This window comes from Meleagris gallopavo, chromosome 5, assembly GCF_905368555.1.
Source record: "Meleagris gallopavo chromosome 5, MGAL_WU_HG_1.1, whole genome shotgun sequence".
In the NCBI taxonomy this organism is placed as follows: Eukaryota; Metazoa; Chordata; class Aves; order Galliformes; family Phasianidae; genus Meleagris; species Meleagris gallopavo.
The window spans coordinates 3,455,382-3,482,232 of record NC_139408.1 but is presented as its reverse complement, the minus strand read 5'-3'; the positions used below and the strand labels follow the sequence as shown (position 1 = coordinate 3,482,232).

At 37.2% G+C, this 26,851-nt stretch overlaps 1 protein-coding gene across 1 annotated transcript in view; it reads left to right on the top strand.

The window, feature by feature from the left end:
- The window catches only part of SLC17A6 (solute carrier family 17 member 6), a 31,295-nt gene extending 5,115 nt beyond the window's left edge, over positions 1-26,180 (top strand). The window contains exons 4-12 of the mRNA XM_003206097.5: positions 14,306-14,420; positions 16,142-16,229; positions 16,331-16,417; positions 17,241-17,383; positions 20,833-20,982; positions 21,601-21,733; positions 22,404-22,514; positions 23,635-23,762; positions 24,122-26,180. Of these exons, the coding sequence (XP_003206145.2) occupies positions 14,306-14,420; positions 16,142-16,229; positions 16,331-16,417; positions 17,241-17,383; positions 20,833-20,982; positions 21,601-21,733; positions 22,404-22,514; positions 23,635-23,762; positions 24,122-24,454 (1,288 nt within the window). The 3' untranslated portion in view covers positions 24,455-26,180. The remainder of the gene's footprint in view (positions 1-14,305; positions 14,421-16,141; positions 16,230-16,330; positions 16,418-17,240; positions 17,384-20,832; positions 20,983-21,600; positions 21,734-22,403; positions 22,515-23,634; positions 23,763-24,121) is intronic.
- The last annotated feature ends 671 nt before the right edge of the window (positions 26,181-26,851 follow it).

Sequence of the window (26,851 nt, the reverse complement as noted above, 5' to 3'; positions counted from 1 at the left end):
ACAGATCCTTTGTAACTGAGATAACCCTCCATTGATAAACAAACCCAGAATGCAACGTGTATATGGAAGTGGGATATGCATTGTCTGTGAGTTTACAGGTGCCATCTTTTTGTTAATAGCTCAGAAATCTAAAAAGGCTATTTCGAATAACAATTAACAGCTGCCTAAAAGGTTCCTTCTTCGAGCTTTTTTTGCATCTTTGCAGAGCCTAGCTTCTCAGGATCAATGGAAGTCTTACCTGAGTTAAGACTGAGGAATCTGAGTCAGAGAAACAAAAGCCTGTCCTTGTTTGCCCCAGTAATGTCAGTAATTAGAATCGATAGAGATTTAATGTGGCAGCAGCTACAAAGATTTACAAGACAAAAGCACGGAGTCCCAAGAAATCTCAGTAGTTTGTTTACACGTTCTATCTGACCTCGGTCAATCAAGTTTTCTTCCTCTTTATGGATATTTACACTTACATCAGTAAAGGTAGGCCAGTTCTAATTGCTAACCTGGACATACTTTAACTCAATTTTTCATAGATTTGTGATCTGTTATTAGCATCGTGGAAACTTCTGAAACAACAACGAGGGAAATGATCAGATAAACCACAGATTAAAGGAACTAGCTGCTAGGAATTGCAAATGGTAAAATATAGATGGTGTCTGTGACTTTTATTTAGCTTGCAGATAAAAAATGGCTTAGAACAGAGACTTGTTAGATGGCTGGAACAACAACACGTCAAGGAGTCCAAACCCTGCTACAGATTTTGACATCTGTATATTCAGCTTGAAAGGGAAGGGTTCGCTGTAGGGTCACATGACACTCAAAATAAGGTGCAAAGCTTGATGGCTACACCTTTTGAAAGAAACCACACATCAGAAGAAGTCAGGGAGCCTGAAGTACCATTAGAAGTTATATTACATCATAAGCTGTAAAGTTCTGTTGTTTTATATATTCTTCAGCCTCAGCTGCTCCATTCAAACTATGGTGGATGACAAACAAGACGTTTTTAAAATTATTTTAAGCATCACTGAATTTGTGAGATCAACAGTTTCCTTTGCACTCAGGGCAGATTTGGATTTATATAGAAAATATAACTTCAGATATCCTCCACGTAAAAAATAAGTCTCTACTATAGCATCACCAGATTCAAGACAAGCTATGAGGAACAGGTCTTAGTTGAAGAAAAATCCAGATTTTTCAAGAGGGAGAGTAATTCATTCTCTGAGAGTGGAAAAAAATAATTATTGTATCAAAAGATGATAGTGTGAATGAAAAACTGATTCCCAAGTGTCAAGAGTCTCAAGGATGGAAACTGGGAAGAGGGTTAAGGTGTGTTTTGTGAGCTTTATTTATTAACAGGGTGTAGCAAAGTGCACAGAACTGAGTTTGTTTGACATTAGGATTCAGTCTAGCAACCAATTATAGAGATTGGGTTGATAGAACGTGAAAGTGTCACTAAGACATAACACATAGAAGAAACGACCCTCCAGTGGTATCAGGTACACCTTTCTACACACAATGCAGTCATTTCAAGCTGGGCTGAAACCTTTTGTTTTGATTCCACCCTTATTTTAAAATGCCTCCTGCCCATTAAGAATCAGCAACACCAAGCTCTGAACTTTCTAATATATTTTCTTTTCAGTAGAGCCTTTAAATGGGTAGCATTTAACTGAGATTCTTTGCTAACTGTAGAACTCAAGGCTCCTGCTGCACAGATATTTTGTTCTGCTTTGAACCATTGCTCTTATCATGCATAGATCCCCCCATTACTTCTGACACATCACATATATCAATTTACACACATACAGTGATTTACAGATCTTTAAGTAGTAAATTGAGTTTCTCAGAAGTTTGCTGTTGATAGCTTTGGCCTCAATTATTGTTCATCACTGATAATTTTGTTATAGTCTTCACAGCCCAGCAATTAGGGAAATGCTTTATTTTAGGTATACATTTATAGAAGGCTTACACTGCTATAGAACCAACATGCTCAGATAAAACCACCTTTGAAAATTCCAGAGAGCACTGAGAAATACTTCTCCTGAGCACTTACTTTGCCAGTGATCAGTGGCATTTAGAATCAGAGAATCACCAAAGTTGGAAAAGACCTCCAAGATCATCCAGACCAACTGTCCACCAGCCACCAATATTTCCCCACTAAATCACATCCCTTAACACAACATCTAAATGTTTCTTGAACACTTCTGGATATGGTGATTCAAACATCTCTCTGGACAGCCCATTCCAGTGCCTGACCACTCTTTTGGAGAATAAATTTTTCCTAATATCCAACCTGAACCTCCCCTGGCACAACTTGAGGCCATTCCTTCTAGTTCTATCACTGATTACATGGAAGAAGAGACTAAACAAACCCAGGTCAGTGAACCTGTCAACCTTTGTTTACTTCCATAGAAAGAAGGAACATTCAGCACATTCCAAAAGACATGGACTTGGGCTTCAGGTGGGCCCTCATTTGCAATTAGTGAAGCTTTAAACTTGTAACTCTTCAGTCATGTGTAGAAATAGAGGATTCCCTTTTGCTACAAGGCTTGAGAACTCTTCTTACAGAGGAGGACTGGAATAAAATTAATGTGCAACCAGCCACAGTAGGCTGGAGGAACAACAGAAGTGCAGTGTGGAGTTCTGTTTGCAGGGCTTATTTCAGCAATATCTTTTCTCAAGGTCAATCAGCAATGAATCTTGCCATCAAGGAAGCATTACACAATGATAGCAGAGAGTATTGAGATGTGCTCTGAGCTACTAGAGAAAGTGTTTTGTCACAAAGCATCCAGCACAGTTTGTATTTAATTGAGGTTCTTCCTCATAGATGAATTTATGTACAGCCTTATACTACAATTCTCTTCTCCCCATGTTGCTCTACAACGGGAGCAGAATTGTTTCTGTAGAGATGTTTACTTAAATATCTTCATCAAGAACAAAAAACAGCAATGATTCAGAGCTTCTGAGGCTGTAGGGTCAAAAACAGATGAACAAGTCCAAAGTAAGATAAATGCTTGTTGCTTACAATTCATTCTGATGAGTAATATCAAAGTTTTCTCTCAAAAGAATTAATAAAAAGTGATAATATTTTTTGAGATTACTGGGGATTCGGTGCTGTGTTTTTCATTAAAGTCACAGTGAGTTTTCAATAGTTTGAGTGGGGTTTCTGTGAGAAGAACCTGAGATATTTTTGCTTTGTTTATAGGTATTTTTCCTTGAAAAAGTGCAAGGAAATAAGTAAACTCAATTCTAATGCATTAATACAGTGTATCCAAACTATGTAATTAGCAGAGCTGTTACTCATACTGACAGTTAATGCCATTTAAGAGCATAAGTCTCATTTTAATGCTTTTAAACTACAGGTTTGCATGTGAGCATGAGAATGGCTCTCTCCAGAGGGGCTATCATTATGCAATTACTAAGTCTTGAATAGAAACATTATGAAATCCTCACTCTTCTAAACACACTAAGTCTTAATTTCTACTTAAGTCATTAAAATAACTTTAGCTGGGGTTAATCAGACTTTGCCTCTTAACAAATTTTAAAAAAGGAAAAATTCTCAGTAGCTGAACACCTCTAATTAAAAGGAAGAAAAAAATCGGTGCTTTGGTAGTCTTCTAATTTAATTTGCATATTTGATTTAAATGGAACACGATAGCCAAGATGTTTAAATGCTTTAAAACAATTCTAGGGATTTTCTCTCTCTGAGAATATGCTTTTTTCTGCTGTATATTGTATCAGACACCAGGTTACCAGGATATTTGCCCAAGTCAAATGCAGTGTGATGGAGCCCCCTCTTGTGTTTTTCACAACCAAGTGAATGCCTCCAGTTAGGCTAGACAGACTCCACCAGTGTGACTAGTATGAAGAGATTAATGTGCAAGTAATGTTCAAGGACATATCTACTGCTATGATCATGCTAAACAGTCCTTAAACAAGACCTACTGCTATATTCACATTTCATCAGCCATTTCAGGAATGCTGATAAGCTCACTAGTAAAACTAAAATCAGCACAAACTGGTGATAAATTAAGGATCACTTGGTAAAGATTTTGTTCAAAATAATACATATCCATAATACACATAATACACAAAATAATACACTCCATCAGGGAGTGGGAAAGCTCTGGAAAGCTGTGATGCTGAGTGAGATTTTAAGCTATTCTATGTGATCCTCTTGTAAGGAAGTCAATGTAATCCTGTGTGTTTTTCTGTCTTTGGAATGGTCGGTGTATTTAGGTCAGTGGAAATTACTGTGGATTGTTGCAAGTAATTTGGGTAAGAGTATTAATATGAGTTTTTTTTAAAAAATCATAAATGGGTTACAGGAGAGTCACAAAAGTAGTTAAAAATAGAATATCGTGTTATAAAGTGAAATAATAGCAGGAACTGTATATGCAATGTATCAGTATATAAAAAACAATAGTTGGAAATAACTTGATTATAAAACATGCAAATAGCTCTATTGAAAAAAAAAAAAGACCAAAAGCATTGGATATAAATGTGTGTTTTAGAAAGATGTAAAAATTGAAAGATATAACAAGAATCAGTAAGAAGCAGCCAGATAAATGGGGGTATAAGAAGCATAAATATTGAAAGTAACCAGTTATATTTTAACTTCTGATATATCCTTTAAAAATAGTTTAAAGACACACTGAAAATCTGTAATTAAACCACTGTCCTCACAAAAGCCTTATTATGTTGTGGCAATATTTCCTCATTGATTTACGAAGTAACAGGTTAAACACATACTTACTGTTACTCAGGAATGATTCTATGAAGTTAATGGGTCATTGTTAGATTATACATGCTCAGGAATTCATTCCCAGGTGTGCAGTTACATATTTAGAATATAAAAGCAGTCTTTGACCTTAGATCCCAAATAGTGTTTCAAAAATAGATCTGTAATAATCACAGACTTTTTGGTAAAGCAATGCTGGCTATTTTAACTTACTTGTATATATTTGATCGTTAGAACTGTGTTACACAAAGACCTAATGAAAGCAGAATAGAATGACAATTTGTTAAAAAAAAATATAACAAATTACCTTATAATTCCATGATAATGACTTGTATTTCCCATTATCTGTTAAACCACAAATCCTGGCACTATTCACATTAAGGATCATCGTTACAGAACTACACTAAATTTCTCTACAACTCAATTATCTTTCATCTCTGCTGACCTCTCCATCATTGTCACATTCCAATCTGAATGAAAATACATAAAAATCAAACTCTCTTTTCAAATTCTTGTTTTCCAAGTGCCATTCATCTTGTTATGAAGGGCTAAAACCTCATACCCAGCACATAATCCAGTAGGATTATTTTCATGAATAGACTGATATTTCAGACAACTATATGAGAGCATTTCATCTCAGACCCAGACATTTTCACTGCCGTTAACGTGTCCTTAACTCCTTACTCCTTAACTTAGTCTTAACGACAACCAAACAAAACATATAAACTGAAATAGAAAGCAACCACACATCTTTACATTCTGCCATAGGTAGGTATAATATGTTGTAGTTTTTTTTTTGGTGCATAACCACAGAATGGTGAGACTGGAGCCAAATTCTGAACTCCTGAAGACATGATTCAGTTCAAAATCATGCAGATTCAACTGGGCTACAGTCCCAGACACTGGTGTTGGGTTTAGGCAGAGCAGCCTATTTTGCATGGAAAAAAAAAAAAAAATCCAAAAAATCCATACTAGAAAAACAAAATGAGATGATTTTGTTACCCTACTGCATTGCAGAGTCTTTTAAGCACCAGTTACTGCAAGTAGGGGACCGGAGAACCATCTCCGGGTGGCTGGTACTGCTGTTCCCTCTGCCATATGGCTCAGGGTCTTTCCATTTTTCTGTGGTGAATGATGGAGCTGTTTTCACAATATAATGGTGCAACAAGGGATTTGGATGGGGTTTTTGGTTGATAAAAGGAGGGCTCAGATGTGTGACAAAAATTAATAATGTACCCAAGCCCTTATTATACTAGATTAGATGACGGGAGGTCGGCTTTTACATATTAATGTTTCATGAAAGGCTTGTAATAGGATTTAGTATGAAAGGCACACAGACACATCCCCCTCCTCCCTTCTACACGTATGAATGAAAGTAACTTGTTTTTATCACATTTTTAAAAAGACAGATAGAGCTGCTGTAGTATGCCTTCTGGCCACAGGTTCTTAATGGATAGATTGGTTTTAAGCAATTCTCTCCATGCAGTACGTTCAGCCAAAGACTGGCACTTGGGAATAAGCATTCCCCCTAATGTTAAAGTTAGCTTATCCTGTCTGTTTGCTAGGCAGCTGAGTTCACTGACCACTCTAATATTCATGGCATAATCCCAGCTTCATTAGCCCTATGTCATTTTATGCAAACGAAGGACCTGATTCAGAAAAAAACCCACTACATTCTGTCTATCATTCATAGAGCCATGAACTGTCATGGTGGGCATTTAAGGTGGATATGTCCACAGTAGAAAGGTTAACAAAGTAAGCAGAAATGAGTCAGAGCTAGAGATAAGCCAGAATGATGATGTAACATTGCAGAATGTCTCCCCATATGGGGTTCATTTTCACTTAGTTCATATCAAATAAGCAAATTGAAGTAGAGAATATCCCAAGGAGGATTATCAGCATGACTATGAAGTGAAAAAGATAACCAGAGTAAGAGAAATATTATCAGGATTACTTAGGTTATTTAGTTTACAGAGGGAATGAGCAAGTGACACGGCAGGTACACACTGAATAAACATGAGTATAAGTAATGTAAATATTCCAAACTGACTACTCACAGTCTGCAGTCAAGAAGGTAACCACTGAAGCATGGGGAAACAGCTGGAAAAATGCAAAAACAATTGTCACAATATAATATGATGAAAAGCAATTTTTTCAGAAGTTAGTACAAGCACTCTTTACATTGACATAAGGTAGAAGTAAGCAAATCATCATTAACAGCGTTAGAAATTTGCTTGGAAGCTCTGTATTTATCATTAACATTATAGGCTAAACTATTATTTTCTTCTTTTTTTTTTTCTGAGAAAACCTGTGTTACTCTAAGTGGAGTACTATCAGTCCACAAGAGGCAGATTTTTTTGAATTATTTGGATATAGAATAGAAGATATCATCCAAATATATCAGTATTGCCAAGTAACTTCTCTTCCAGCTCTCTCCCAGGTCTTCAGTCTCCAGAATCCCTGCTGAATGTATGATTTCTCATAACCTTTCAAAGGGGAAAATCTAGTCCTCTCTGACACAGCGTAGTTAATGCCAGTCACTTTTCCCAACAAGTATCCACAATCACTTCTACCTGCTTTGTTATTTCAGCCCAATACAGTATCAACACTGGATTTCATGCTACAGAATGCAATTTAGGCTGGTTGCATAGAAATATTAATGTCGCTGTCATTTTGCTCTGAAAGAATCCACATTTAACCCAAGCAGTGAGGATATTGTCATCTATAATTCTTAGCCTACATACCAGAAAACACTCCACCAGGCAGTGCAAATATAGCTTCTGAATTTATACATTGCCAGATCCATAAAATATTTTGAAGTATGAACATGAATGATTTATTTTATAACTGCATCATATATCTCTAAATTGAGAGGTAGTTATGAATCACAGTCCAAAACCTGGAACTCAGTAAGATAATTTGAATGAGACGGTCTAGGTTTGAAACATGATCTAGCAAATTACATATTTAAAGAGCAGCCAACCCAAAGCTAATGAGCTAGAAGGAATGTGTCTGAGTTTTATCTTGACATATATGGGTATAATGAGCTGTAAAACAAAACTACAGTTTGAGAGATTCCCTAGCTGAATTCAAACAGGAGAGAGAGAGGGCTAATTGGGTGATCAAATGAATGAAGAAAAGGAAGATGGGATGGAGAGGGCCCAGCTTGCTTAGTGATGCAAAAGAAGGAAGATAGGATTGCTATTGGGTTAAACAGCAGATATCAGAACTGCTAAAATAAGACAACATGAGTGCAAGATATCTATCAGATGTAGGAAGTAACAAGCTGGGAATGCTTCCAAGATAAGTGGGGCACATGCTAATTACTTCTGAGTTGGAACTTCATCTGCTTATGAAAGGATGATGTAATCCACTTGCTGGGAAGAGCATTGATCAGAATTTAATGACCCAGGAGGGTTTACATCCAGCATCAATTATCATGATGCTGTAATCATGTGCCGAAGTCTTTTAAAAAAAAACAAAAAACAAACAAAAAAAAACCATTCTGTATCAAATATATCTCTGAAGAGCAAACGGATCTTTGTGAGAAGTATTTGGGGACTTGGTTTGACTTCTATGTGTCAGTGGTAATAATGGAACTCAGTGAAGGCAGAAGGTCAAAAAGGGACTTCATATTCCTGACAGACATTCTATACATGGCATTTCTCTCTGGCACTTGGCTCAGTCAGGCCTTGCAAGGTCTGTTCTACTAAAAGACTTGGGAATACTTTGGAATTTGCTCATCTTCAAAACCTGCAGATATATATATAGCAAATTTGAATCCTCAAAATGCTCTATATCAAAGTCTTAGAAGACCCTCATCACACAGTATAGGTGGAGAGACACCTTGTAAGAAGGGAATGTTAAGTAGCAGCTAACAATCTGAAATATACAGTGACTGAACGTACTGATAACTCAAAGAAAAAATGAAGATAAAGATAAATTGACATTGCTAGCAAGATCTGCAGAAAAAATGATCCTGATAAATCTCTGCATGCTTACAGACATTCTAGCTAGCTCTTGTATTTTTTGCTTAAACATTTCACTAATAAAAACATTAAAAAAAAGTTTTAATCCAATATCCAGCCTTGTAGCTCCCCACAGACAAGAAATTATTTGGATTGTGAAAAAAAAAAGAAAAGAAAAAAATAGCATAATCAACTCTATGTTTTGTTGCTGGCCCTCTGTAGGAGGTTTGTCGAAAAATAAATGATAGTCAATGAAGTCAGAGCAGAAGATAAATTTTAGCAATCCTGAGCTGATAAAATAGTCTGAAAAACTTACTTTATATGAAATACCTGCAGCTGCCAGAGCTGCTCCTGCTCTGGACTTCTCCTAGACAAGCACAGGTCCTTATATGTTCTTTCTTGATAATCAAGACCTAGTTTCTTTTAATATATGTTTGATAAAATAAGTTTTCTTTCATCAACATAATACATTATTTTCTGTAAGGAAGGAAATCGCAATAATATTTTTAGGCTACACTGGGAAAGTTTTAAAGAAATGTTCATGTTTTCACTCCTCTTTAGTTTACATCCTCACTTAACAGAGGGATCTCATCTAAGACCAGGAAAAATGTTCTATGTTTGTTAGTGGCCAAATATTGGATTTTGTATGAAGAACTGCCTATATGCAAGACTTGTGCTCAGTTACTACTGGCTTAACTGTTGTAGGACTGTGGGAAAAAATGGGAAAGCATTCACATCAATGAAGAGTCATTAAATACTGGTGATCATAGTAATTCATCCATGATGATGACAAAAAAGGCACCGCACTGTGCATACCCATGCAAAGAAATATTCTCAAGGTGCTAAAAGCAATTAATTGAACCACTAAAAAAGTTCAGACAGCATTAAAAGAGAAGATAATAACTTGTACAAAATGTTCAATACTAATAATTTACCAAATTAAAATCAAGTCCTTATATTGTGATCAGTATTACTGTAAAATTGTGAAGTAGAGAGGTCATGTGTCACAGAAATGAATATGGGCTTTATTTTCCACAAGTTCCTCTTTTCAATCAGAACAACTGATTTAATTTACCGTAGCACTATGGAATGTTGTACTTCTTCAAGATTTCCTAAGAAATCATGACAACAACAACAAAAAAACTTTCTTATTCCACAGAGAGGCTTTAGGTGAAATGATGATCATTGACTTTTTGGAGGTGAAATATATTCAGTTACTGTTCTTGATGGTTGTTCTAGTAAAGTCACTGAAAACTTGTTTAGTTTATAACAAAATCTGATGTGACACCTTCTATGCATTCATAGCTCCCAATTTCATTCCATCCAAGCATACACCATCTTGTTTTCTAGTTTTAGGTGACCAGCATTTACTATTCTTTAATTATTTTGGATTTCAATGACATGACATTCATAACTCATTCATAATGCATATATTTAAGCATCTTAAAGCACTTTCTTCTTGAAATACATAGCTAAATTTACTATTTTGAACATATACAGCTATCTCTTTTTCCTTATTTACAAGATGAACAGCAGTTAAGGTACTGCATATGCTTTAGATTTGACATATTATTTTGTCTAACAGTTTATTTTTAATGAAAGTAGACCACAATTATCTGAGAATAAGGAGACATAGATAATGTTAAATCTTCAGTGACATTAAAGAATGACATCAATGAAATGCACTAGATTCTGACAGCTGGGGAATGAGTCCTTCCATGCGCATGGGAAAAGAGTTCTAGGTTTATGGAGTCATTGGAGCAATTTTCACTGCCAGTCCTTTGGGTAAAGGGATGCTTCCAACCAGGACTCCTTAATTTCAGATATCATATGCGTAACCCAATATGTCACCCATCTGGTGTTCAGCATTTGGCAAGCATCTGTATTCCCACTGTTCTCAGTTCAGTTTATAAGCTGACACTTCTTTCAACCAAGTAACCAAATCTATAATGCGCTTCCATGCAGAATGCTCATGTAATATGAATTGCATGAAAAAAGCAGATGTGAATAGTGAGACTTCACAGAGATTAGAAATCCAGAAGTGAAAATAAGTGCATTTCTTTCTCTTTAGTTTTTCCCCGAAGAGAAAAACGAGCCAACTGGCTTGAAAATCAAAAAGATTAATTCTTCCCACAACTTCATTCCATTCTAAGTATTTCTCCTGACTTGTCAGAGTCATTTCCTTCCTCTGTTCCCATCCCGAATGTCTCTTAGTCAAATATGATTTTGCTGTTATTACTCCTTGTATTACAGAAGGACCAAGTCCCAGCTCACAACCTCTGTATTATGCTTTTGTCAGTAAAACACTGAGGTTCAATGTTAGATCCTGTCTTTTGGGACTGAATCTACTGAGTCTAGAAATGGAAACAGATAAGCAAAGCATAATTCTTTCTTTCAAGGATTCTAGTCACTTTTGTGGGCTAGGATTTACATTTTTACCTCCTCCCTCACACACTACTACCATGTTTATTAATTTGTCCTTTGTGTATGGTTAAATTCTTCTATATATTTAAACCAGTTGCTGTTTTGGGGTCAGAAAGAAATTTTCCCTCCTATCCAGGCATTGTTGAAGGGATATCACAACAGTTTAGTTCCCTCCTAACGCCAAGGCAGAGAATAATGGCATTGTCATTGGCTGCTCCATCTCTGTAATTTGCTGCAGTTTTTCCCAGATTTTACCTTAAATCTACTAAAGCTCTTAATTTATGCCATGGAATTTAGATATGTCTTGTGGTTTTTAGAACATGCCCAGCATGAAACAAATGCTTATGGACACCTCTGAATGAAAATTCAACAGCACAGCTACTTGCAATTCCTCAGCTGGTCTCAGTACAATACAGCAGGATCTGGCTTCCTCTCTAAGGAACGTTGAAGTCTGGTGGTATTTGTACCTGACATATAAAGCCTTCAGCACAAGTCCATGCTGCTGCAGAAGCCATGGCCAAAGGAATGCACAGGAAGGCATGGTAGCTTAAGACCGTGTATCCACTGAGTGTCTGTTGATCTGTTCAAGATGATATCAGAATATTAAGAGGACAGATACATACATGTATAAAAAAAGCAGTGCAGTGTTGGATAGGAAGGAATATTTGTCCCTTTGCATGCCAAGTCTCATTTCAAAGAGAATCATGTTTGTTCAGAAATAAACGTAATCATTTTCAATTGCAGTAAGTACAATTATGGAACAACACATGTCTGTTTGTTATGGAAACACGGGGATCCTACAGAAAAACATGGCTTAACATATCTGTAATCTGTCTGACCTTTTTCATCAGATTTATGCAGATGAATGAATAGTTAGGATGAGGAGAAAATGTAAACAAGTCATAAAATCAGTAGATTAATAAAGGCAACAAAATGGTAAGAACTGAAATAATACAACAATTCAGGGGCTCGGTGTGTGGGAGAGTAAAATTCCTTAGAAATGCATTCTTATTTGCCAGAAATCATTATAAATATAGTTAGCTGAGATATTTAAAACATACAGGAAATCTGTATCAAAAAGCAGAAGCATATAACAATACTTTATTAGGAAGAAGGATTTAGTTATAATGGGGGGGGGGAAGGGTGGAAATAAATGTAAGAAGGGCAAAAGACTAATGTTATTTATGAGCGTGCACTGAGAAATGCAAAGAAATGCAAACCAAATGAAAGATGCATTTACCATTGACTGGGAGTTACAGAGGAAATAGGCTCTCTACAGTAGACAGGAACTAAAATTGTAGTTTCTATTTTTTTTTTTTCTCGAATGCAAATTAGAGAGACATTTCTGCCAAGAATCATAAATTTAACTCTTATTTATTCTAACCTCAATTCCATAGCTATTTGGAAGAAAAATTGCGGATCTGTTTTTGAGAAAGACTTTGATAAATCATGGCTCTGAGAGAGAGCTGACGCTCAAGTAACATTGTTGAGTTCTTCTGTTATCTGATCCTCAGGGTAACTGAATGTTCATTAGTACTTGTGTGTCTAAATACAGGCAAGATTTTTTGTTTGGAAGATGTATGCCTCAGATCATTCTCTGAATTGCATTTTACTTTAGTTTCTGGAAGGAACAGATTCAAGGAAACAGCTACATATAGTGAACATGAGAACAAAGAAATTCTAGGAAACACGGCTTTCAACTGTGGCAAACAGAAGCAGATTCCAGATATAGAAATAAAAAACGATACTAAATTTCCTTGAATAAACAGTTACATAACAATTTTGAAGATCTCATAAAGAGAACAATTTATGTTCTATCTTATCATGATTTTGCTAGGAGCAGTGACTTAAAAAGGGCTGTGCTGATTAATACTAGCTGTAGCAAGGCTATGCACTGACACAAAGCTACAAAAGAACAGCTAACAGACAAAAATTAAGAATAATGACCAAAGTCAGGCCAAACCTGCTGACACAAACACATACACCAGTCAGGCCCAGCAAATGCTCTGCTCATGCTGCCAAATGAAGGCAGGAGGAAGCTGCACACAGAGCTAAGTTGTGCCTGCCATCAGATACAAAGTGCAGGGAGCACAGTCGGAAGATCAGATTTGAAGCTGTTTAATGAAGCTTCCTCTAAGTGCCAAGCAGTATTTCTCTGCATGGCTGTCATTTCTTGTCAAACTTTTATACGTGGAATATATTCAACTTGCTATTTAAGTGCTTGCATTAGGCTGTAGTTTTAAACAGATAATACAAAAAAAAAAAATATATATAAATATATATATTTATTCAAAACGAGTTTTCCTCTAGAAACTTATCTCAACTTCTTCCTGCCTTAATCTGAGGTCCATTTCTCACTAACTTACAGCACACATGCCAAAGTTAAAGGGCTCTGTCAAATCAGTTCCACATCAGATACCATGATGTTAACATACACCCAGGATTTTTCTCAGCACTACATGACTTTGTACAAAGAAAATGGACAGTTAAAAATGGATTTTTTTAAAATGATGGTTCATTTCATGCATGTACTTCTTAATGTACTTTAAATAACACAATTGCTGGGAAGCTGTCAAAGTCAGAATCTATGAGTAAGTGGCCCCTAGAAAAAAACAACAGAAAGGATAATTCATTCCCTATGGAAAATGCTCCTGTGTTTAAGAACATCACATCTCTGTTTGAAATTCTTCCTGCTGCTTTGGCATTTGTAAGAGGGGATTCTACTTTAGAAGTAGTGAACACGTGCTGCCACTTTCTTATGATTAAAGCACCTATGAGAGTTTCTCTTCTGCCCAGCTACCTGTTTTAACAACACATTTGGAGTTCTAATTTCTAATTTCTCCAGATATGAGAGAATTGAATTCAGTTTGGTTGAAAGAAAAGTAAAAATTGGGGAAGAGTGGAGCTGTATGAAGAGTAAGATACAGGTGTGATTACACAAGATGTATTTACTCAGGACATTGATAGATATCTGCATGTCTGTGCTTGGTCTGAGTGTTATCACACAGACTACAACACTAAACGAAAGTAGATGCTAATCCTGCCCAGCAGTTAGCATATTCCCTATGTAAATTTCATACATTTAAACTTCTTTCTATTGGTATGTGAACATCTGTGGAGTAAGTCTTCCGCAACATTGCTGAAATTACTTCATTTACTTCTTTTTTTTTTTCCACCCTTGCAGAGTATTTGGTGCTGCTATACTGCTGACATCCTCCCTCAACATGTTGATACCATCTGCAGCCAGGGTGCATTACGGGTGTGTCATCTTTGTCAGGATCCTGCAGGGCCTTGTGGAGGTATGAAAAAATAAAATTACCGGCAAATGACTATTAGCATTTAAACAGCAATCATCTCATTTGACGAGGAAAAAAGTTTTCAATTTACTCCTGATATTTTGGTACAGTGTCACAATTACAGCAATTTGATTTTCCTATACCTATAAAGTTACACAAAGCTTCCCCTTGCTGAGAAGCCAGCAAGAACTCACACTGAAGTTTTACTGAAATCCTGTTCTGCACAGGCCTTGCACTGCTGTTATTCTCAAGTAGTTATTTGCTGTCCAGCACTGCAAACTAAATCTGAAATAATGAATGAAGATTCTCACACAGACTCTGACCTCTCATAGCTTCTCTGATCGTATTCTTGATAAAATCAATTTGAGTTCTACAGTGATTGAAGAGGAGAAAAGAATGAGCCTGTCCTCTAAATTTATTTCAGACTTTAGGCATGAGATTCCTGCTTCTTTCTCCCTAAGGGCTGTGCAAGTTCACTTTATTTTATGCACTTTATTGTTTATTAAGACTCAAAAACAAGGTACAGGATATGCCTGGAAGTTAGAAGGCTTCCACTCAAGTTCTTGAGCTATAAGTGTATAAATATTGAAACAATCATGAAAAGTACTTTGCTTGGACATAGTTGTGCTTGACCATGAAGGAAAAAAACTGATGCAAGTGCTTAACTACAAAATAAAATAGCTCTTTCATCAGTAATTACTGTGATATTGCTGAAAGGAATGGTAAATTTAAGCTGCTCAAGCAGTACTGTTTGAAGAAGGATTACAATGCATCGTGGCAGTCTTAAAAAGATGTGATCTTAAGTAACAAAAACTGAAGTGCACATTAAATTGGTTATAAAATCTTTGAAAATGAAAGAAAGCATCTGAAGAGCTTTTTGTAACATGAGAGTGATAAACTCAACATTTTCCTACTTTATCAGACGGAATAAAATATCAAATAAAGAGAAAAGTGGCCGTATATGCAGACATCGCAGTAATTCTCAAGCACAAATTCTAGGAAAAAGCACAGCATATTTCATATTACGTTTTCTAAAATTTCAACCCTGTAAGATGCAGTGATTTCCTTGCAGTTTTCCCATTGTGACTTAAAGGGTGGTTTTGAAGAAAGACATAAAAGGTAACTCCTTTTAAATCAAACAAAAAACACCACCCAATTCTTTAAGAGCTCGAAAAGGTTCATTAAAAGATAGTGAATAACTTCTGACATTATATTTTTGTAACTCTTGTTGATCTTATTTGATTGTTTTAGAGCAATGGAAAAGACAACTCTATTTGCTAAATTATATTTGGAATGTTGGAAGGTCATCAAAAAATGTTAGAAGGCCACAAAACTCTGGGTTGCAGAACTGAGCCCAGCATTAGAAAGACTCTAGAGAATCTGTATTTTTGTCCCTCCTTTGATTCTGATACTTGTGCATTTATATTCTCTTTTTCTTCACTATTCTGCCCTGGGAACTGGGAGGTAGAGTAAAAAAGAATATTTATGTTTTTTATCTACACCATTAGCCTTCTGAAATGAATCAGGAGTGATGAACAAAACCCACTGCAACTTTAATAGAAACTGAAGTTTTCCTGTGGCTGCGCTCAGACTTTGCTGTAGGAAAGTAAAGCATTCTCACTACCTTGTTTGTAGCAGCGTTAAACCAAATATTCATGCAAAAAAGAAAAATGAACTGCTTGATTGATCAGCATCAGCTAACTTGTGGCATACCCATTCCCCAGGGGGTCACCTACCCTGCCTGCCATGGTATTTGGAGCAAGTGGGCCCCCCCATTAGAAAGAAGTAGGTTAGCAACCACTTCCTTTTGTGGTAAGTAACTTTCCATTTTTGTCTCTCTTTCATTTGTAACCTAGAAGTACTTTGAGACTTAATTTCCTCACTTTTTCATCCATATACATCTTGTTTTGTAGGTTCCTATGCAGGAGCTGTTATTGCAATGCCTTTAGCTGGGATTCTAGTGCAATATACGGGGTGGTCTTCGGTGTTCTATGTGTATGGTATGCACTTCTCATCTCACTCCAGTATTGCATGACCTTACTCTACCCCATGTAGAGATGTAAAAGTTACCATGAAGAGGCCCCTCCAAAAAAGGAATGTCTCCATAATCTAAAAATACAGTCTTGAGAAAAAGAAAATAAAAGAACTGAATTTAAAGGAGAGCAACATTATCAAACAAGACTGGAAAAACCATCACTTCTAGTAGTAGTGCAGCCTGCTATGGAAATCTATAGAAACCCAGATTCTCAGAGGTAACATCACTCTTACAGACCTGTAACTTTAGAGTACACCCCTCTACCCACAGTAGTTCTGCTACATTAAATTGCACTGATAGAAAAAAAATGGCCCAAGGGTGTTCAATCTGCACTGTAAATTGATGTGAATTAAGGGGAATTGCCACAGAAAATTATTAAACTACTCAGGGGGTATGTGACTATGTTGAAAACAGTGCCACAATTTTGTCCTTTGAAGGTAAAAAAAAAAAGGTGTAGTGCAGTAATCAAACAATAGCAGCTTAAAGCTGAATGGACCGTGTAACATAAAAGGGGAGCTGTATCATTGCATAGTACAAGTTAATGTTAGAGTATAAATGATATTCATGTACAGTGAAGTCACTCTGTAAATGAAACAGAGTTCTTCATGGTGGTACAGCTCTGCACGCATTTTACAGAAATTTTTTCTACAGGATTTGGCTCTTACAATGATCTGGTAGAGAAGCATTAACAACATTTGCCATTTAAATTTGTTACAATTATCCACATATTTTCTTTTTTGCTACTTTACTGTGCATTTCTTTTGAAAGCCTTTTTCTCCATTCCAAAGGGAGCTTTGGTATAGTCTGGTACATGTTTTGGCTTTTGGTTTCATACGAGAGTCCTGCAAAGCATCCTACAATCACAGATGAAGAAAGGCGATACATAGAAGAAAGCATTGGAGAGAGTGCCAACCTACTAGGTGCAATGGAAGTAAGAATATTCATACACTTATGTCCTATGAGATAGGAACAATAAAAACCAAACAAATAAAACCAAAATGAATCAACATAAAAGTAGTAGTATGTTGGATATTTTAAGACAGACAGCAATTGAACATTTCCGGTGGATGATCTGAAATCTGCTGAAGGGTTTCTTGGTGAATAGTGCTTCTGCATGAAAAGAACAGAGGTGCTAGAGGATCAGGCTTGGAATTCCTGTCTGGTCTTTCTCTACTCCAAAATACATTTTTAAAAAGAGCTAGAGCTAAAGCGAGAATTACATTTGGAATTGAAAGCTTATTGAGATTTTCATGCTACCTTCAGTTCAAGTGGCTCATTTCCTTTCCTTCCTAATTTATCCCTTCTGAATTGTGTTCATCTTCGTAAACTAGAGGAAAAGTACCACCTTAAGGAACTCAAGACACCAGAAATAGCAAATCCTGTCCACTCTGTATTTGCTTTTCAAGAAAGACTGCCAGCTGAAATAGAACATTCTAGTAGATTCATAAGAACATCCCCCATTACAGAGGTAACTGCTGGAGACATGCTATCAAACCTCAGGAATTTCCTCTAAGAAAAAAAACTTTAACCTAGATTAAACAGGGAATTAGAAATACTGGCAATATTTTTTTATGCATAGTTTACATATGAAAATGTTCTCAAGATGTTCTTAAGTATAATTTGATAAGTATACAAATGGCATATGTAAGGAGCTAGCAGATCTTTAGGGACGTTCTTCTGAGAGTGCAATGGCTCTCCATCCCCCAGAAGTCAAGCAGGGAAGGCAGGCAACCACTGTGGCTGTATAAGGACCTGCAGCTTAAACTGAGGGAAAAGAAGGAAATATACAGAAAGTGGAAGCAGGGTTGTATATCTTGGGAGGAATTCAGGGCTGTTGTCCATGCGTGTAGAGATAGGATTAGGAAAGCTAAGGGGCAGATGGAGCTGAACTTGGCAAGGGATGTGAAAGACATCAAGTAGGGGTTCTGAAGGTACATAGGCAGGAGGAGACAGGCCAAGGAGAGTGTTCCCCCTCTGATGAAAGGTAACAGTGAGCTGGCTTCCTCAGACATAGAAAAAGCTGAGGCACTCAATGAGTGCTTCGCCTCAGTCTTCACGGATGATCAGGCTTCCCGTGTCTGCCAGGACCCTGAGCCTCTAGGTGAGGATGTGGGGAGTGGTTTCTGTCTCACAGTAGAACAAATCTAAGTCCTCCTCATGCAATTGAATGTATATAAGTGCGTGGGGCAGGATAATATCCATCCTGGGGTTCTGAAAGAGATGGCTGATGTGGTTGCTGAGTTGCTCTCCATCATATTTGAAAAATCATGGTTGTCTGGTGAAGTACCCAGTGAGTGGAAAAAGGGAAGTATTACTCCTATTTTTAAGAAAGGGAGAAAGACAGACCCAGGGAACTACAGGCTGGGGAGTCTCACCTCTGTGCTTGGGAAGATCATGGAGCAGAAGCTCCTAGAAGCTTAGAAGTGATTCGAGACAGTCAGCACAGCTTCACCAAGGACAGATTGTGCCTGACCAATCTGGTGGCCTTCTATGATGGAGTGACGGCTTGGGTGGATGGGGAAGGGGTGGTGGGTGTCATCTACCTGGACTTCTACAAAGCCTTTGACATGGTCCCTCAACACATCCTTCTCGCCAAACTGGAGAGATATGGATCTGAAGGATGGTTCAGTGGATTAGGAATTGGCTGGCTGGATGCAGGCAAAGGGTTGTGATCAGTGGTTCTGTGTCAAGGTGGAGGCCAGTCACAAGCAGTGCCCCTCAGGGGTCGGTCTGGGGACCGGTGCTCTTCAGCATCTCCATCAATGACACAGACGATGGCATCGAGTGCATCTTCAGCAAGCCTGCAGATGACACCAAGCTGAGCGGTGCCGTCGATACATTGGAAGGAAGGGAAGCCATCCAGAGGGACCTGGACAGGCTGGAGAAGTGAGGCCGTGAAAACCTGATACGGTTCAACAAGGCCAAGTGCAGGGTGCTGCACTTGGGTCGGGGCAATCCCAGGTATTCACACAAACTGGGCAAAGAACCCTTTGAGAGCAGCCCTGCGGAGAAGGAGTTGGGGGTCCTGGTGGACGAGAAGCTGGGCATGAGCCAGCAGTGTGTGCTTGCAGCCCGGAAGGCCAACTGTGTTCTGGGCTGCATTAAAAAAGGGGTGGCCAGCAGGGAGAGGGAGGTGATCGTCCCCCTCTACTCGGCTCTTGTGAGGCCCCATCTGCAGTGCTGCGTCCAGGCCTGGGGCCCCCAGTACAGGAAGGACGTGGAGCTCTCGGAGCGGGTCCAGAGGAGGGCACTAAGATGATCAGAGGGCTGGAGCACTTCTCCTATGAGGAAAGGTTGAGGGAACTGGGCTTGTTTGGCTTGGAGAAGAGAAGAATCTGGGGAGACCTCAATGTGGCCTTCCAGTACTTGAAGGAAGCATATAAAGAGGAGAGGGAATGGCTGTTTATGAGGGTGGATAGTGATAAGTCAAGGGGGAATGGTCTTAAACCGAGACAGGGAGGTTTAGGTTAGATATTAGGAGGAAGTTTTTCACACAGAGGGTGATAAAGCACTGGAACGGGTTGCCCAAGGAGGTTGTGGATGCCCCATCCCTGATGCATTCAAGGCCAGGCTGGATGTGGCTCTGGGCAGCCTGGTCTGCTGGTTGGCAACCCTGCATATAGGAGGAGGGTTGAAACTCAATAATCATTGTGGTCCTTTTCAACTCAGGCCATTCTACGATTCTATCCAGTGGGTTGGACTTTTTTGAAGAAAATTCAGTATTCAGGCAATTTTCAGACACTCACTGGGATCTGGATCCTGCACTTGAATCAACACAGATGGACCAAACCCCGAGCTTACAGAGAGGTGTTGCCACTCAGCAGGACTGTAGTTCTGCCCATCTGTCATCTTTTTTTCATTATACAATTCATTTAAAAAGAGTCATAAAACAAAGCAAAATATATGGACCAAACAGCTTCACAGCTGAGTCTTGGTAGAAACTAAAGTCAAATTTTGGAGATCAAGTTCTACATATTAAAATATATGATTAAGATGTGGATGAAAACATGTACTTGCAGTATGAAAGTGACACCTTAGATAGAGATTTCTTTTAAGTAAATGTACTTTTGGGCATTGTGTATTCATGTTTACATTATAGAGCTAGCAGCATCTGTAACTGAATTCTGTGGTACAGATAAGGATCACTGAGTTTCCCCACTTGTGTACTGTGTAATTTTTATTTACGTCTTTATATTAAATTTAAAAGTATCCAATTATGGATGCATGTACTTTAGGACAATTAAAGTCCTGGAAATTCGAGTACATAGAATTGTGTATATATTAACTTACTAGAAAATAGGTAAAAAGTAGGAATAGAAAAGGGAGATAGATATTCGCTATTGATCAAAGTATTGACTGTATCCCCTTTTTATGTTTCAGAAATACAAAACTCCATGGAGAAAGTTTTTTACATCTATGCCAGTCTATGCAATAATTGTTGCAAACTTCTGTAGAAGCTGGACTTTCTACTTGTTACTTATCAGTCAGCCTGCTTACTTTGAGGAAGTATTCGGATTTGAAATAAGCAAGGTATGTAAGAATAAGCCGAACCCTTCATCTTCACTAAGCAAGAATCAGAGTCACATTCGTAGTATTTATAGGTAGAAAAAAAACCCAAATGTTCTGCATTTTCATGTGGTTGTTCTTTGTAGGTTTCAGATCTTATCCTTCGTGGCTACTAAGCCATTTACCAGCACCTATGTGTGAAATAATAGCAATGTCAAAGGGTCTAGAGCATATCCCACAGGACAGAAAGCTGACAGACCTGGGTCTGTTCAGCCTAGAGAAGAGAAAACAGAGGAAATCTGATCAATGTTTATAAACACTGAAAGTGTGAGAGGCAATTAGACAAGACCAGAATGTTTTCAGAGATATGTAATGACAGTACAAGGAGTAACGGCCAAAAACTGGAACATAGGAAGTTCACACTAATATACACAAGAACTTCTGCATTCTGTCTTCTTTATCTTCTATGAAGGAACAACAACTTATGATCATTAGTTTTACTCATTTAATAAACTAAGTTTAATAAATTCTTTGTTTGAAAATGTCTGAAATTAAAGAGAAACAATGTCTGAATGGTTCTGAGAATGAAAAATGACAGTTTTCTTGCCATTTAGGCTCTATTATTTCTCATCATTATTTTAGGTGGGTATCTTATCTGCTGTGCCACATCTAGTGATGACAATTATTGTTCCTATTGGGGGACAAATTGCCGACTTCTTAAGAAGCAAACAAATTCTTTCCACCACCACTGTGAGAAAGATAATGAACTGTGGAGGTAAGGCTTCCCACCTCATTAGAAAAGTTTCTTGTACAAACTGAATAGGCACACAGTGTACTGCAAACATTAAATTTGCATGGTTTTACATATGTACGACTAATACTTCGGGGTTTTTTTTGTGTGTTGTAGATGTGGCTAATACATTAAAATAAACACATCTGTTCCTACATCCAATTTCAAAAGACATGTTTGATAGTTCTAAAAGCACTTAAACTATTACAGGAGCAGGTGAGCTCTTTTGGGTTAATCTGCTTATAAATAGCTTCTAAATGAGTCTTAGACACTCATGTATCTGAGCCCTCTGCACTAAGAGAACCCAGATTCCAGATCTAGTCTCTCAGAGGCTGAACTTACAGAAATGAATCATGGCAGTGATGCGAGCTTTAAAGTTCATCACAGGCTGAGAGTATACTCTCATTAGTTCCAGCCTAATTACAGTTTTTATTTTGAATTTAAAGGTGGCAGGAAGCAACAATAAACAATAAAATATAGATTATCAGACATAAGTGAGAACACGTGCTTTTTAGGGAGGAAAGAAATGCCTGATTCTATTCTGTTCCAGGGTAATGTTTTGCATCTGTCTCTTAAGAAATGTTACCACCATAAAGTCTGTGACACATGAGAGCGTGCTAAATTTGATGCCTGGTTTTCTTTACAATTTCCCAAGGTTTTGGTATGGAAGCAACTCTTCTTCTTGTGGTGGGATATTCTCACAGTAAAGGAGTGGCTATTTCATTCCTAGTGCTTGCTGTAGGCTTTAGCGGATTTGCCATATCAGGTAAGATTATACTGCTGTTATTAATGCATTATTTTATCTTAAGAGACATAACATTTCATTTGTATTCATTGACAATAATTTAAAACAAATCTCTGAATTCCAAATATTATTTGTGATCACTACAAACTACAATCAGTATCGTCGTTACTTTTCTTCTTGTCGTTTTTGTTGTTGAAATAATCAATCTTTTCCACATGCAGTGCAGCAAATTAATTTTTCTTTTTTTCCCATGAGCATGAGGTGCTCATGCTCACCATAGGATTTTCTCAAAATTAAACATATAGCACAACTGAACTGATCTTATGCACAAATACTTAAGTACATGTCTTTGTTTAGATATTGACCTTTTACTATTTTTTCCTCTGCGTATCATTCAACGCTTTTTCATAAAACACGAAGAGTGTCTTATTTTCTAAAAACTATGCATTTATAAACACCTTCCTTTCCTCTTTTTGTTATCTTTTGATATCCAAGGGACTAGCTTCTGCTTTCACTTACTGAAGTGGTTATTCTGGGGACAACAACTTCAGTCACTTTATATAGAACCAAGTCTTTCAAGATATTTTAAATTGTTACCGTAGACATTTGAACAAGATTGAGGTATTGATAATGCAAGGAAACAATCAAAGATTGTAAGCGTGATTATAAATCATTTAGAGACAGCCTCTTTTTACTCTACCATTCAGAAACAGTAGAGAACTGCCTTCTGCTAGTGTGAAAGAAGAACGTGGGCAGTACTAAATGGAAGTGACACAGGATGGAAGAAGAAACAACAGGTTAATGACAGTGTGAAAAGCTCACCAATGACAATCTGAAAATACAGACTTTATCTAAATATCTTCTGGTTTATCTAAACAGTTACTATTGGGATATATTTTAGAACTTCAGTTTGGGGAAGAAAAATATATTTGGTATCGTTTTATGATTTTTTTTTTTTTAAAGAAAATGAGGAACCATAAGGATGTTTAAGCACTGTTACCCTTTTGGAGAAAAATAAATGCATATAAGTAGCCAAAATACATCTAAGTAAAACTGTCGAGTGAATTACTTTGCACTACTTTGCAGAACTGTAGTATTGCTCTGGTTATGGTACAAATGTTTGCTGACGTTTGCATTGCAGGATTCAATGTCAACCATTTAGACATTGCCCCAAGGTATGCCAGCATATTAATGGGGATTTCTAATGGAGTCGGGACCTTGTCTGGAATGGTATGCCCTATAATTGTGGGAGCAATGACAAAGAACAAGGTAAGTGGCAATGCAGTTTTCAAATCTTCCAGTTTAATAGAACTCATTCCATGAAAAAGATCTTTTCATTACACAGCTTACCCAGAATGTGTGTTACCGACTGAGAACTCTAGGAGAGAGCATCCAGGAACGAGCAGATTTGAAGCATGTGGCACTCACTATTTGCTCATGATGTCAATGATTTTGTATGCTAATGAGTAGTTGTTTTCAAAGGAAGATGTACGTAATTAATTGGAAATTGGATATGCAAATGCTTTAGTTTTGCCATCGCAGCCTCAACCACTAGTTTAAATCTTTCAGCTCAGAAGAGTTAGATAAGTGTATGAACTGGTCTGATTTAGCAAATTTCTTCTTTACAGACACGTGAAGAGTGGCAGTATGTCTTCCTCATTGCTGCTTTAGTTCATTATGGAGGTGTTATATTCTATGGCATATTTGCTTCAGGAGAGAAACAACCGTGGGCAGACCCTGAGCAGACAAGTGAAGAGAAATGTGGCTTCATTCATGAAGATGAACTAGCTGAAGAGACAGGGGACATTACTCAGAATTATGTAAATTATGGTACCACCAAGTCCTATGGTGCTACAACCCAGGTCAACGGTGGCTGGCCTAATGGTTGGGAGAAAAAAGAGGAATTTGTACAACAGGAAGTACAAGACTCATACAACTACAAGGAAGGAGATTATTCATAACAAACCTAAATATTGGGTATATTTTGTAGTGCTTGTGATTAAATTCATTGTGATTGTTTGCATACAGAAATAAAATGTGGTATAAACGTAAACACATATCAAGCAGGAAGGTCTTACTGTAAAAAAAAAAAACATTAAAGTGCAATCTGTATGAGTTGTGACTTCATCACATTCATTAGGTTATATTTGTTCAATAAACATTAGAGTTTTAAGGGTTTACTGGTCAAAACTATAGGGGCAATTAGATACTTGCAGAATACAAGAGCTAAAACTCATAAGTACAGAGTAAAGCACAACTAAGCAACCAAGTTGGCACATCTAATGCTCTTTTTAGAAAGCCAAAATTACTTGATCATTAAAAATGCACTTAAATATTTGTTACACTGTATTGAAAGAGATTGTGTTAAATACACGCGTTTACTCAGTGCAATGTAGGAATTGTATGTTTAGTCTAAGACAAGAACTTTCTTAAAGGAGGAAGGTTGAGTCCTAGGCATTTACAGGGGACTGATCCAGTTCCTTTAATGGTAATTGTATCAAGCCTAAAAGAACATATAGGGCATATTGTATGTTTATTGTGATTACATGCTGCAGGCTACTCTGTGATGAATAATGGAATTATTTAGGAGTTTTATACTGAATGTTTGGGCACAAATTCTTATTTCTATTCTGCACGGATTCTTATGAAATTATAGGCCTTGTCATGTTCTTCCCTGCATTTATCAACTAATAGAAAAAAAATGTAATGTAAAGTCTGACTGTTCATGCAGACTGTCAAATCTCTTTATCAAAAAATAAGCTTTATTACTCTTTTCTTTGCAGAATATTCCAAGTTTGTACCCATGTCTTTAAAGAGAAAAAAGTGACACACTATAAACTAGAAAAAGATATAGTCTTATAAAAAAATTCCAAAGAGAAGCCCTATGAAAAAGGATGTATTTGTTTTTCAGAATATTTTGAAACCAATAGAAGTAACATAGAATAATTTAACCCTTATGCTTCCCTTAATAGTGTTCATATTTTTACACATCGTGCCACAGTTATATACATAGATATAAGTTTATTGAAAATACTGTAATTATAGAAAATCTTCCTATTTTAGAAATCCCTGAAATAATAATAAAAAAAAAACCCTGTATTTGTCTTTCAATTAAACCTATTAATAATGGACACTGAATATAAACTCACAATAAACCAAAGTGGCAAATAACTAGTGTTGGGTTGAAAGAAGCCAACAAGCATCACGCTTGTCTTTTCAGCATAACTCAACAGTGACTGCAACATTAGTGTACCAAGCAATAAGTGCAATGCATTACAAAGTGCATAATCTTCTAGTCTATTAACCTTCATTCAGCTTGTTGTATATATTTGAGGTTGTTGGGATTAAACCAAACTGAACCAAATCGAAGTTAGCAACACCAGACCACTTCTTAATACTCTAAAATGACAACAATGATCCATTTCCTAATTCAATCAAATGATAACTATTGTATGTAATAATCCATTCTGGATTCTTGGTCTGTTCATTGTATCGTGCTAGTGATTGGAAACCCTGCTACCGCAATATACAACTTGAGGATTGTTAATTCTCCTTTTCCTTCCTTCCTTCCTTCCTTCCTTCCTTCCTTCCTTCCTTCCTTCCTTCCTTCCTTCCTTCCTTCCTTCCTTCCTTCCTTCCTTCTTTCTTTCCTTCCTTCCTTCTTCTTCCGTTCCTTCCTTCTTTCCTTCCTTCCTTCCTTCCTTTCCTTCTTCCTTCTTTCCTTCCTCCTTCCTTCCTTCTTTGTTCCTTCCTTCCTTCTTCGTTCGTTCCTTCCTTCTTTCTTTCCTTCCTTCTTTCTTCCTTCCTTCCTTCTTCGTTCGTTCCTTCCTTCTTTCTTTCCTTCCTTCCTTCTTCGTTCCTTCCTTCCTTCCTTCCTTCCTTCCTTCCTTCCTTCCTTCCTTCTACTCTTTCTTCCACTCTTTCTTTCACTCTTACTTTCTTTCTTTCCTTCTTTTTTCTTTTCTTTTTATGCAAATCATACCTTAACCTTAAGAAAAAAATATTTTGCTTTGTGCCTCAAAGTGATGTAAAATGTGACCATAGCTTTTGCTGTGTTTAATGAAAAAGATGTGGACTGTGTCACTTTTGTTGCTGCAAAAAGTGTTAATAAAATGCTCTATTTATCCTTTTATATAAAAAGGAGTGCTGTAGTTTCTTGTGATTTTTTTTTTAGATGCTCTATAATATAGTTGGCTCATGTTCTACACGCTGCAAAACCAATTCTGCTATCAACACAGAGATGATGTCTGAGTCTCAGCTAGGAGCTGTGCTGGTTACCCAGTGTCCCGCATTGCCTGCTCTCTCCAGCACAGAAGTGGGGTGGGACAGGCCCCTGTCACTGGGCTCTTGTTCCTCCT